Source organism: Epinephelus lanceolatus, chromosome 12 (assembly GCF_041903045.1).
Source record: "Epinephelus lanceolatus isolate andai-2023 chromosome 12, ASM4190304v1, whole genome shotgun sequence".
Taxonomy (NCBI): Eukaryota; Metazoa; Chordata; class Actinopteri; order Perciformes; family Serranidae; genus Epinephelus; species Epinephelus lanceolatus.
In genome coordinates this window covers 34,566,231-34,580,304 of record NC_135745.1, presented here as the reverse complement: position 1 = coordinate 34,580,304, position 14,074 = coordinate 34,566,231, and the positions used below count along the sequence as shown (strand labels likewise).

Here is a 14,074-nt window from a genome sequence, read left to right as displayed (position 1 = left end):
TTGTGTTTGAGTCAATGGAATTTCTTGCAATAATGAAAAAATACTGGCAATCATGTCCGCCTGGCACAAACCACATGTTTTGGACAACTGTGAAGTGACAGAATGTCCCAGCAACATGGTTCTTACATTGCCAGATTTCAGAGAGTCTCTCCTCTTCATATATGGCAGAATATGTCATTTTCCAACTTGCTATGGTAAGATACATGTAAAAATGTAAGAATTTAGTCACACGGATTTGTTTTTTTTTTTCATTGATATAAAATTATGGTAAATCTGGTTAGCCCAGATTGTCCTGGAAAAAAAACAAGATATAGCATGTGTATGTAGCCTTTATAATGACTGTGATATGAGCTTAAAAGTAAAGGCAGTAAAAATACCCCAAAAACGCCTAGGGCCCATAGGGTTAAGTGGCAGCAGCAGTGTTTTGGCTGTTTCTCACAGAGACCTGACGGTATCAAGTAGCAGCATCCTGGCACACATCCACCTCATATCTGCCAGATTCATATTGGCCTCATCCGTACAATTAAAACCCAAAGCATATCTGGTTCAGTGAGTACAACATATCATCTGACCCGTTTCCACTTGAGCTGACTCAGCAATAATCTGCCCTCTCACCACTTCTAGACTAGTCGAGGGCACCTCCTCCTATCTCTAGGGTCTTGCTTTACTTTTCTAGTGCCTTCTAGGTTGCACTTCCCCTCGTCTTTCTTCCATCCTGTACTGTACTCGGTCCTCTCAGTGCATAAAAGCAGCTTAATGTAACCTCAGGGTGTGGAGCATCAAGAGCTGCTCTGTGCTCCTGTGAAAGCTTCTCCCCGTGATGCCAGATTACAGATAACACCCAGCAGGGAACACAGTAGCCTCAGAGTACAGCACAGAATGTGGAGCCTGCTGTATGAAACTGACCTGTTAGTCCACTGATCTGCTGGTTGTTAGCAGGGCACTGCAGGGTTTTTCCACATAGCAGGAAAAGCACAGGTGTTTGCTCTGTTCTATTCAGTGTCCCAGTAAGTCAAGACAGTGTGACAGCGCAGCTAAATTGAATCCAGCCATAATTAAATTAATTTATTTATACCTTTGGTTTTGCTACTGTGACATTTCAAATATCTTCTGATAAAAAAAATCCTATTGGAGCATTATTTAATTAAATACCTGATCTGACCTGAATGTGGCAGAGAGAAATTTAATGAAAGAAAAAAAGGTGATGTTATGAGATTACTGACGTACAGGCTACCTGCAGGTTGTACAGTTTTTCGGAGGTGGTGAGGTAAGGTCATGAAGAAAAGGTTGTGCAACACAGCTCATTCAATATCTTCTTCAATTTTTAACATAGCTGTTCTTTCGCCTTTTCATTTAAAATTCAGTGCTGTCAAGTATAACTTTTGACCATGGGAAACTGCCCGATAATCCAGGTCAAAGGTTTTTAAAGTCCAACACTGTGGGCCTGCCCTCAGACAAATTTGATCACCTGCTTTCTGCATATATCTGCATATGAATTAAGATAAATGGATAGATGAGTGTCAGTGGTTTTCAGAAAACAACCATGTTCATGGGACATTGAGCCTTATACTGTCAAAACAACATGACAAAGTCAATACTAATGGATTCTGTCTCTCTTATTAGGAGTTCAAGCCCAAAGGCCTTTTGTTTTGATTATAGATAATGACCAATGAACACATAAATGAACCTAACTCCACAACCTTTGGTCCAATCATTACAAAACTTGCAAGCAATGTCGTAAGAGGTACCAGGAACATATCCTGAAAGTTTTAAAAATTGATTGTCCAATCATTACAAAACTTGCAGGGTTTGTTAAATAATAATGATGAATTCACGTGTGTCAAATAATTTTAAAGTCTAATTCTGAAGAACAAGTGCAATAGCGTTTTGCAAAATTTGGCCATAAATCAGTGAGGGTTTGTTCAGATATCACCAAACTAAGCCATTAAAGCAAAACAGTATTTCCAAAGAACAGTGTGACCTGATAGAGATTTGAACATAAATGAATGAGCATCTGTCTGATTGTCATAAAACTCGTTGATGATCTTAATGCAGGCAACCTAAAATGTCAAGGGTCTTGATTCTACACAGATTTCAAGTTTTAAAGGTCCATGCTGGCTTGAACCAGCTTCTTGCATCTATTTTTATTCTTTGTGTCATTTCAGTTCAGTAGGTAATTATGCTCTAATTTTTGTTACCACAATTCTGTAATGTTTTGAGAAATTAAAATAGCATGTATGGTGTTGCCATGGATACAGCTGACTGCTGGCTACCAGTTAAGTCCCATTTGTTTAGCCTATTTGCTTACGTTTTGGAAAAGTGGAACTATTAAAAGTACACCAAATTAGCTGTCAGCAGATTTAAAATGTGCCCATTGATGTCTGTACAGACAATCACTGGATTACTATGATACTGCACAAATTTAAAAACATGATGATTCTGGAGCAAGCTCTGGAGTGTTCGTTAACATCTGATATACTGATATCATCAGAAAGTGTCAGTCACACTGAATCTAAAAATAAGCATAATCTATATCTGTTTGATCCAACATGACAGAGTCATAACTCAAAGAAGAAGTAGTTTAAATGGACTACCTTAATTGCTGTCATGGGCTCCAGCTGTCGTGTTGATCAGTGGCCAGACTACAATAACTAACTTCCACTTTGTTTTCAGAGCGCTGGCATGCAAGTTAGAAAATAATGTATAATCCCTTGACATTATGTCTTTGTTGTCACGTGTTACTGGCAAACCCCTAAGTGTTTGGAAGTAGGTGCAACTTTTTCTGAAATACTATCACTAGTTTGAACATTTCTGCTCTTCAGATGGCTTTTTTAACTTTCACATAGACCCAAACCCTTTTTTGGTATATATTTGTAATGTCTCCTAGCTATTTGGGATTAGTTATATCTCATAAGTATGAAAAAACTAAACATTGTCAATGATAATAAAATCCTAATGTCCTTCAGTGAGCTGATGATAAATTCCCAATGTCTTGAAAGGAGTACTTTCTTATTAACAGCGTCTTAGCTCATTACTGTTGCTAAATTTGGTCAAAGTTGTATGGCACATCAAACTACGAACCTTATTAATCATAAGTAAATACGTTTTAACTACTAAATGTGATCAGATTTTGGACCTTGTCTGCTTTTGTGTTGGGGTCGGCTGCAGACTGACTTGGCAGAGATGGCTGCCATCTTGTTTTTACATGGATTACTGTATTGTGATCTTACTACTGCTAGATGGCACAAAAAAGTGCCCACAAACGAGTGCAATAGGTCTAAATAAAGCAGAAAGAAGAAGGAGGTCCGGTGAACCCAAAATGTAATGTCCTCACATGACAAAATTGGGTCTGAGGAGGCTGTATTTGCTGTGCATTTACAGTGTAAAAGGTGTCCCTAAAATTCATTCTCCTTTAGAAAATATTATCATACAGATGGTCACTGCAGTTTGAAATCATTTGACCTTCACTCCTCTTTGTATGGATTAGGTCGCTGTCGTAGCCCATGGAGAGCTATTATGGCAAACATTTAGCTAATCACCGCCTCTACACACAGAACAGCAATATATTGGACAGTATGGAACCATAAACATCGATATTAAATCCACTCAAACTGAAAAGAAGAGGCACTTAACTGGTCAACAGTAAAGAATATGGAAATTAAGCTTTCATTATTATCTGTTACAGTTTGAAAACGGCCGTTTTTATTGCTGCTCCAGGGCAATCTATTCTCCCTACTCACTGACCTCAGCCAGTTTTCATGCCTAACACAATGTCAGTTTGATGATGTAATAACAGAGAGAAACCAGGGTGGCTGTGTGCGAATATGTGATCATTATCTCATTCTCTTTCTTTTTTTTAATTTCCCCCCCTTGCTTCTGTGTAAGTGAGAGAGAAAGGCTGGTAATAAAATGTGACGAGATGGTAATATTGGTAGTATAATAGGACAAGAGTGCAATAGTGTGTCAGAATGCATTTTTAATCGCTGCAGTTTGGAATAGAGCAGTCTGATCCCATAAAACCGTTGGAGGAAAAAACAGTAAAAAATTATGGGTGCCAGATTAATTGCTGATAATACAGTGATATTATACAATGGAAATTAGAGATGACTGAGTGTTAAACACAATTTTATTACAACAATTGCTTTTCCCCTGTCACCTTAAGTGCCTTTGGGTTGTAACATAGATTTTATCTGCCTTCCATTGACGTATTACAGCAGATTTAGTTTCCCTGCTCTCTCGAATTTTTACTTCCTACTCCTTATCAGCGAAGGCTTGAGGATTTTTATTTTTTCTCTGGATTTCCAAGGGTTCAAAAAAAGTGTACATGCCATGCTTCTGTTGGAGGTTAAGCAGAGAAAGAGACTCTTTTCTAAATGGGTTCTTGTTATAATCTGATAGTGAAGGCAGTTCCAATCTCTCAGGTCGGTGTGGGGTCTTATCGCCTGTCAGGGTTCAAACGAGACTCACATCTGCTACCTTGGAGATAGAGAGCAGTGCCGCATATCTCAGAAAGTTGCGGCATGTGGCATTTGCTGGGGGGGGGGGCTGCGGTGACAGCGTCCGCCACTCTCGACAATGTCAATCATCCACATCCATACAACGAAGTGAGAAAGATGTCTGTCATAGTGTTTATCGCGATTCAAACCTTTAACCTATAAAGCTGCAGGTGAAAACAAACTGTCTGTGTGTACAAACAGGAGCTACTATGTCACATAAATCAACTGTAAACCCTCCCTCCAGACACACAATAAATTATGTCAAAATAGTATTTTGTTTAACATGGTTTTTCAGACTTTAAAAACCTTTGACCTAGATTATCGGGCAGTTTCACATGGTCAAAGATTTGACTTGACAGCACTGAATTTTAGATGGAAAGGTGAAAGAACTGTTATGTTAAAAATTGAAGAAAATATTATATGAGCTGTGTTGCATAACCTCTTCTTCATTACCTTCTTTCACCTCAAAATACTGTACAACCTGCAGGTAGTTCCTACGTCAGTAATCTCATAACAATACCTTTTTTTTTTTAACATGTTTTTTTCCAAATTAAAAAAATCTACTCTTTCTCCTTTGTTGAGACATTCTGAATTTGCCCTCCACCCCGCCCACCACCACTACTTGTAGGTTGTACTTTCCATTGTCTCCAGTGCTAGCACAGGGCTAAAATGAGGTGTGGTGATGGGTCAGGCTATCAGACTACCACTAGTTTGACCAGAAAAAGTGGAGTGTGCAACAAGATGGCTAGCGTTAGTGTAAGAGGAAACATTAGAGAGATTTAGCAACATGTCTGATCCTCAGTCAGACCCAGACTCAGGTTTCTTTAGCCTCGTTTTCACCAAAAACATTTGGTATAGTACCTTTAGAACCAAAAAATAACCCCTACAGACATGTACCTAGACCGTAGATCCATTTAGCGTTTCCACTGCACACAGTACTCTTAAATGTGGGCGCACTTATTGTCACTCACTGCCCCATCTAGCTGTCAGGATGGTACCATCCACAACTTTCCACAACGAAAATGGAAAAATGCCTTCTGATGTGTAGAGAACTGAACTGAACCAGACTGCTTGGTGGAAACGAGACTTTTGACAGTGTTGTGTCACAGTCCTTCCCCCCTGTCAATTAGATTAAATTTAGATGGCTCTAAATCCCCAATGGCTAAACTCATTTGCCACCAAACAACTCATTCAGACAACAAACTGCACAGACAATGCATACACAGTACACAACAAATACACAGTGCAACAAATAAATAACAGAGAAAAGAGCCATTTGAGACATAATTAACAGCTGAAAGGCGCTGCATCTAAAAACCACAATTAAAAGTGTTCATTAAAAAATCTGACCACTGCTGGAACAAAAGACTGTCTGAGTCGTTCAGTAGAACACTGATGCATCCTTAGTCGCTCACTGAATGAGCTTCTGGGTCTGTTAAACAACTGACGAGATTCATAATACATAACTGTGTTTAATTTGGCCCTTGTTCTCTTTGCTACAGTTGCTGGTGTATGTTTCTTGTATTAGACAGTGATTGACTTTTATATTAGTGACGTACCTAGGTTAGCTATTGTACATGTGAATCTCAGATTTTGAGGAGTGCACAGACTTCGCTCCCTTCAGTAGAAGTAGAGGAATGTGAAAACACCTCTCCAGTAACAAACTTTTCACAGATACAAGTCAGTGTAGTCAAAATCAGACATTTTAGGGGACATGTGTGCACCTGTAGTTAAATATACATTATCTTAAAATGTATGCTGTGAGTTTTATTCAATTACTATGTGAATGCAATTAATTCAATATCAGTGTGAGTGCAATGAGGTTTAAATCTGCTGTTACAGGCCTTGGCACCCTGAGTCAGATGTTTTTTTTGTTTTTTTTTTGTCCAAAGATGTCGCACATCAAAAAATACTTAGGATCTCACATTACGTCAATCACGTTTGCACAGTCCGCAACTTCCGTCAGTCATTAAATTTTTTGCAACAGGTTTGATTTTCTGCATTTTTCGCATCCGTCAGAAGCCTTAGAGACGTCTGATAGAGAATCAGTGAGAGGAAATGTGGCAGTGGGACAGAGCAGCAACAAGACAGAATCATTCAGTAACTCAGATAGCTACTTTCAACAGGCCAGATCGTAATATTCAGGTGAATGATGATAAAGAGGAGAAGGATGTGGACCACACAGAATGTGGAGGACAGCATGGCCTTTTAATGCAGCTGCGGAGCCAAATACAAGACAGGGAGGGAGTGATGACAGGTAACATCAGAGGAGAGAGGCCAAGGAGGAAATGTCTCTTTTCATTTTATCACATGTTGCGAATTTTCACAACAGATAGAACATTAAAACGCATTGGAATCAGTGGATGTAGGATTAAAAAAACGGTCTCAGTGTGCAAAGGCCTTAAAGGTCTAACGTGTGAATCAGAGCGTTGTCATATTACAGATGATTGTAACATGTCTGAGTAAGCTTGCCTGCCCCCACCCCCACGCCCCCACTGACAATGAAGTCCACCTTCACATTATGCCTACTGTTGCTTATATTTTGAAAATAATGTCGAGAATGACCCTCTCGCTTGCATTCCTACTTTATCACCCATGGCTGTGCATTTCAGAGGATGAGATCAGCGCATGCATGTGCAGATTCGTAGTATAGAATGTCATCCAAAATGATGAAAAAAAGTCAATAGTATAGTATGTGGTCAAAAACCATGAGAAAAGTCGTAGTATAGTATGTCGGTTTGGTACAGTTGGTTTTCACACCTGATGCAGACTGTAGCCGAGTCAACATTAACCGTACTAAGACGACATTTTTAACGGCTCGACATCCCACATCTGTAAGCTTTCTAAAGACATGCACAGATAAGACAAAATGAATGCGGAGTACAGACACAACGTTCCATCCGTATCCATAGACTAACTGATGTTGAGCATTAATGAGCCAGTACAGTACACAGTGTTGACACTAATCAAACAAAATGGACTTTGTGGGCAAGTGTACTCAGATCTGGACCCCTGATGTGAAAGCCTCCTAAATCTCTTTCGTTGGTTATTACACACATCACAATATAATGTGTGTCTTTGTCCCCACAGGTTTAGACAACATCCAGAGGATTGCTGCTCAGGGCCGTTACGAGCTGAGAATTGACATGAAGGACGGACAGGAGTCAGTCTACGCCAACTATGACAAGTTCTCCATTGGAGATGCAAGAAACCTCTACAAGCTCAGGATAGGAGAGTACAATGGCACCGCTGGTACGTGGGTGAATACGTTCTTAATTTTTTTTTTTTTTTTTTTGATAGCATACATCATTTTTTTGCGTTTTACTTTGCTCTGTGGATGACAGCCTTGTGATCAACCAAATTACTGTATAGAAATGGCCGAGGGGACATTAACATCAACACCTTTTAATATAATATACCAAGTGTAATATAGTGTGTGCTTCTCCCCAACCTTTAAGTGAAAATGCTCTCCCATCTCTCCTCTGCCATCTGCCATTTTTTTTCTCCTGCCTCCTTCCCCCTCCATCTTTTCTTCTCTCTGATGTCTGAAATCCGCCTCAGCACTTTTCCATATTTCCACTCTTGTCCTCGCTCTCCATGTATCTCTCAGTCTGTCAACATGACCATATGCCAGAATCACCCATCATCCCCTCATGTTTATAATTATAATTTTCTCTGCCTAAATAAATTCAGAGAGCCCGTAGCAGGACTTCTGTCCCCTCCCTCCCTCTCATGTCTCTCCATTCCCCTCCTGCCTGCCTGGTCGTTTACGTCCCCTCATCATGTCGTTATTCACCGCAGCCATATGCCAGTGTTGCCCAGCATACGCTGATGTTTAAGATTCTCCATCTCTCTCTGTTTCTCCTCTGATCCCAGGTGACTCTCTGAGCTACCACCAAGGCCGACCCTTCTCTACAAAAGACAGAGACAATGACATCGCTGTCACTAACTGTGCCTTGTCTTACAAAGGAGCCTGGTGGTACAAGAACTGCCACCGGGCCAACCTCAACGGCAAATACGGAGAGTCCAGACACAGTCAGGTCAGTCACACAGTTACACACTCGATAATTATAGAGTGAATATGGCACGTAAAATAGTTAATCTACTTCTAATGAAGGTAAACACGTTTTGTGGTGCACGTTAGAGAAGGAATAAGGGTTTGTTCATCTGGATAAACAAAGCAGTACAGCATTGGGATGGATATAAGACAAGGATGGATTAACAACATGGCAAAGTAGAGAACCAACCCAGAACTCCAGGGGCCCCAAAAGCTCCAGACTTACTGTGTGTCAACTCATGTGAGCTCATTAAAATTAAATTTTGTTTGGGAATATGCGGCACTAAAGCACAATATCAACTGACATGATGAGAAGCTTTAAGGTGGGTGAGCTTTATTACCTGAACTTGTGGTTAATTAAATAAAGTCTAGTTTTAAGACCTTTGTTATTTTAGTTTTGTGCTTACATGTTGCATATTCCTAAATTAATCTGTGTCAATATAATTAGCACACAGGACATCTGGGGCCAGGGACTATAAGCAATGCACAGAGAGTGGGAGGTTAACAGGGGGTTAATAGGGGCCAAACATTTTTGCCCCGGGGTTTGGTTATGAGATATTGTTCTCTGAGATTTCAGCCACCACCTCAGTACAGTGTGGGTGAAGTTTATCTGTGGTGTTCTCTACGGCTGTAACGGTTCGTGTATTCTACTGATCTGGGCTGGGTTAAAATAATCTACTCATGTAATTCAGATCATCATTTGAATGTCCCGATATCGATTCATAAAATCCGAGATAGATCTTTTAATATGCACTTTTTACACAGATGTGTGAAGCTTTAACACCGTTAATCTCACTGTTAGTAAAATTACTAATGACCGTAGTCTCAAGAAGCTCCGACGTCACTATTTGGTTTTTATCCGTAACTGTTAGCTTACTGTTTTTATGTTTTGGTGTTATTTATTATCGGGCTGCTGCACCACTTTTACACACACACATACAAAGACAGAATAGAGATGCCGCAGTGGAGACAGGGAAATGAAGATAGCTTGAGGTAATGACCATTACGTTACTGTTACTGTCACTGTAAGTGTAACCAAACCTCCATGAGGAAAAAGTCAGTACTTCAGCAATACAGCTGTTCAGCAACATGTAAACATGTAGAAAAGTTAAATTTCAATCTGCTATTTATGTCTAACGGTTCAGTTCAGTTCGCCACGTATATTTACACTTATCAACGGCAAGTTACCTGCAGGCAGTGAGTCTCCTCAGCAGCAGAGAGGACAGGAGGTAGTGATACCACTGATAGTGACTGATGTCTCTGTTTTGTATTCTTCCTAAACTTCACTCAGTATTGTGATGTCAGTAATATGATTTATTGTATTGACTTCTTAGATTTGTTTCCAGTGAGATATTAAGTTTATATTGTGACTTTGCTGTTTCAATGTTACTCTTGCTGCTCTAGAAACTACATTTAGTTAGTAAGTGTTATTCCTGCTCTGAATTTATTCTTTTTTTAAAAGAATTCCTGTAAAAATTCACATTAGTAGTTCTCTGAGAATCTATTTCACATTCAAGTGAAAATTGGTATTTTAACTGAAAAATCTCCAATTGAATCGATATCAAATTGGAAATCGAATCGGGACCTTGTGAATCGAAATCAGTGGAGATACCCAGCCCTAAATCTGTCACAGTAAGAGGGCACAGTTCAGCCCATGAAGCCGCCCCCAGAATACACCGTATGTAGATTGATGCACAAGGGCAAGTTCTGACAGTAAAACTTAAGTCATACACCATTAGCAACATTTGCTGAGGTTAGCACATCAAGCTGATTGGCATGTGAGTGGGGCATACTATGGTGAGTGTAAATGAAACACCAGAGATGTAAGATGAGCCTGCAGGTTTCCAGTCGGCCACAGCAAGAGAGTTGTGTGACTGTGTGTTGGCGTTGCTCCACCGTTATAAGGTGTGTCGGTCACTGGGATTATAAATGTTTAGTTGCTTTGATTTATCAAGTAAAGCCAAGATAACTAACTAAAATATTCCTCCCAATGCACAAGTTTTATTTTGTATTATTCTATGTGTTTTGGTATTTTCAATTTCATATCATAAGACATGCTTCTCAGTTTTATAGCCTGTTGTGACCTGTTGCTTTTTGGAAAAGTGTTACCAAAGTGTTTGGAATTATCCTTACTTACTGAAAACAGTTCACCAAATTTGTCAGTGGGCAAAATGTTACCTCAGTCCCCAGCAGGAGGATTTTGTCCGTCTTTGACGTCTTTGTCGTAATGCATTTGGGTTCTTTCTTTTTTTTTTTTGTTTTTTTTTTTTCACTCTTCCTAAATTGCACCTAACTGTGACTTAGTGAGCATTACGCACCAAGTTTTCTCATGAATAAGAAACTACAATTCAAAAATTCAGCAGCAATGTGTCCTTCCACAAACAACGTCCCTCACACTGAACTTTTGAGTGGAACTACTTCACTGGCACAAAGTAGTCCCATTGAAAATGGCTGACAGCAGTTTCTAAGGATTATTCAGAGTAAAGTGGACCCTGTTTCTAGAAATACACGACTGTTTTTTTTTTTTTCAAATGCAATCTTCTACTCCATTGAGCACCACAAATGTTCTGTGACTCAGAGGTTGTCTCAAAATCTCAGCACATAACACCAAAACTATCCATCTATCATTTGAGTATACCCTTTAACTCACTGCTGTCACTCGCACAGCATGGCATTTTGGCATTTACAAAATTCACACACAAACTGGCTCAATTATGGCAGTGTGATTAAAGGTTAAAATTTCTCATTTGGAAAGGCTAATAATTTGTAAATTAAATGGCATGAAACTTGCTGCAGACATCCATCTCCACACTTGTTACACTGATTGGCCTGAAGGAGGAGCTGTAATGAAAGGTCAAAAAAAAAAAAAACTTGTCCAATTTTAATGAAACTTGAACAGATGATGCATCTTAATATTGGTCAGAAGTGCCTGAATGACACTCTAATCCAAATACATATGAGCTCATATTTAAATTACAGAAATGTGGAAGGAAAAGGCCAGAGCCAAAACATGAAACAAGCATACGCACATGTTTGATAGAACATAATAAACACTGGTGCCTCATTCTCACACTGAAAGTGACAGGTGTTTTTTGGCTTGCTACATGTGAGGCGGGAGTGAGTGTTGAGGGCTTGTCCAGTCCTTTTGACAAGCGTGTGATGTAGCTTGATGCTGTAATGGCTCGACAAAGAGAGCGAGGTGTTGTGTGAAGCTGTGATTAGACTAAACTACAAAGGCTCTGGAGCATCACTGCTTCTCTCTCTGTGCTGTGTACCTTTTCTTTTGTTGTTTGATGACATGAAATGAGACCAGGTGGGAGCAGAGATGGACAGGCATAAAGACGCACAGAGAGAAATTGCCTCTCAGTGTAAAGCCATAAATGTGGAGGTTTTGTTGGTGACGGGGATTAGCAGGGATAGAGCGAGACTATAATTACACTAAATTCATAATTGTGCTCTTAAGTCAGGATTTTTGCCGTCCTGCTTTGAATGCTTCCTTTCAGCTGAAATTAAAATACACTTTAACATTTCCATCTTCAGACTCTCCTTTTCATTTCACATTTTCTGTCATTTCCTCAGACGCCCTTGCCTTGCCTTAAAAGCCCTGTTGATACAAGCAGCTTCTGAAATCACACTGTCTTTCTCTTGCAGGGTATTAACTGGTACCACTGGAAAGGCCACGAGTTCTCTATTCCTTTCGTGGAGATGAAGATGAGGCCATTCAACTTCCGTAGCATCAGCAGCAAGAGGAGGCGGTCTGCCCCTGTATAAACAAACCGCCTCCACACAGGCCAGAGTCAAAGATAAATGGAGTTCGGACGATGTTTACTGATGAGTTTCTGCTATCTGTGTGCCTCACTGATGTGCTCTTTAATGCCTTTTAGTGAGGCTGCAAAGAAAAAAGGGGGTTATGACAAAAAAGATACTAATATTTTATTAATATTCTGTTGTAAAATAATAAAACCCATTAATATTAATAAACTACCAACATGCAGAAACTGTTGTAATGCTGGATGAGATCATGAAATAGCAGAGAGGGTGAAACAATGTCTGAACTCTGTTTATCAAACAGTCTCACAGAAATACGTGACATGGACACAACCTCTTAACACATTATGTGGTGGTGGGGACGAAATGTGTTAAAATTACATGCTGGCAACATGAAAAGCAATGCCAATGCAAAGTCTATTACAAATGGTGGCCGTTTCAAACATGTTGATACACCTCGTTTTCACAGTTTTGTGTCCGTATGTCTGCATAGTATACAGAGTACACCCCTAGTGTTTAACGCAGGGAAATGCATCTCTTAAAGATGGACAGAAACAGCACCGAAATGCGATCTTATCTTGCTGAATATGCGCATGGAGCAGCACAGAGACAAAACAGGACCAATAATGCATGGTGACAAATAAGAGAGGAGATAAGTCTGTCAGGCTGTGATGTGAAATATTTTGTTTAAAGACGTATGATCCACTATGCATGCACTCTATGTACAGAGACAGCATGCTAACGATGATAGCTAGCTAAATATGCCATCCAACTTTTCACATAGATAAAATGTATAAATAAAGCTGTATTACATCCATCAATCTGTTAGCTAATTTATTTTTGTGCTAACTTCCTGTGGCATAGTGCATACGGGTTGTCCGAAATCTGCTGCAGAAGTTTATTTTCAACGGGCTCAAAACAAAATGAAAGGAGGAGTATTGCAATAGAACAAATAGACTTCCTGTCGACACGCATACGCACACAGAGCCATGTGGAAACGAGGTGTTAATGTGGTCAATGTTATGAAACAAATGCAGCTGGTTTAGGGAATGGGTCGGCAACCTGTGGCCCTGGAGCTACATGTGGCTCTTTATCCCCCCTCAAGTGGATCCTGGTGGTTTTTTGCTGTAGGCCTAAAGCAACTGTAACATTCTCCAATAGTAAAACTGTAGCCTACGCACCAAATTCAAAAAAAAAACAAAAAACATTTAGTTAACTAAAATGTGCGTCATTCACGGACTGGCACCTTTTCCTTTCAATTTTGCTGACCCTCAATAGTGTTGGCTATACTTTAGTCTCCGCGCTAGGCTAGCTATGGATTCCAAATCCAAAAAATGTAAACGTCTTTGAGGGTAATCGAGAATTTAATAGTATAAGGACAGATTAAAGTACCAAAAAAAACCTGTTGGTAATCATAAGGCTCATCAGGCCATGTTTCATGGCGTCAGACAGTTTTGTTTTGTTTTGTTTTTTTTAACTAGTTTTGGTAAAGAATTGCTCTTTTGATAGTGAAGGTTGCCGACCATGTTTTAGGGAAAGAAAAACACTCAGCTAGGTTTACAGAACAAATAAAACATTTGGTTATGTTTAGGAAAAGATCATGCTACTTGATTAAAATAACGACGTTCGGGATGCGAGTGGCGTAAACTTGTGTGCTTTGCATGGTTACATTAAGTCTATAAAGTTAGCGGACGCATAGCGATCTCATGTTTGAAAGGTCCATCATGACAAAAGATCCTCACTGACTTTGTAG

At 39.7% G+C, this 14,074-nt stretch overlaps 1 protein-coding gene across 6 annotated transcripts in view; it reads left to right on the top strand.

The window, feature by feature from the left end:
- The window catches only part of tnr (tenascin R (restrictin, janusin)), a 274,847-nt gene extending 260,982 nt beyond the window's left edge, over positions 1–13,865 (top strand). For all 6 annotated transcript variants that reach the window (XM_033638024.2, XM_033638023.2, XM_078173333.1 and 3 more), the window contains 3 exons: positions 7,587–7,748; positions 8,373–8,536; positions 12,205–13,865. In XM_033638024.2, coding sequence (XP_033493915.2) covers positions 7,587–7,748; positions 8,373–8,536; positions 12,205–12,324 — 446 coding nt within the window. In that variant the 3' untranslated portion in view covers positions 12,325–13,865. The remainder of the gene's footprint in view (positions 1–7,586; positions 7,749–8,372; positions 8,537–12,204) is intronic.
- Positions 13,866–14,074: the final 209 nt, after the last annotated feature.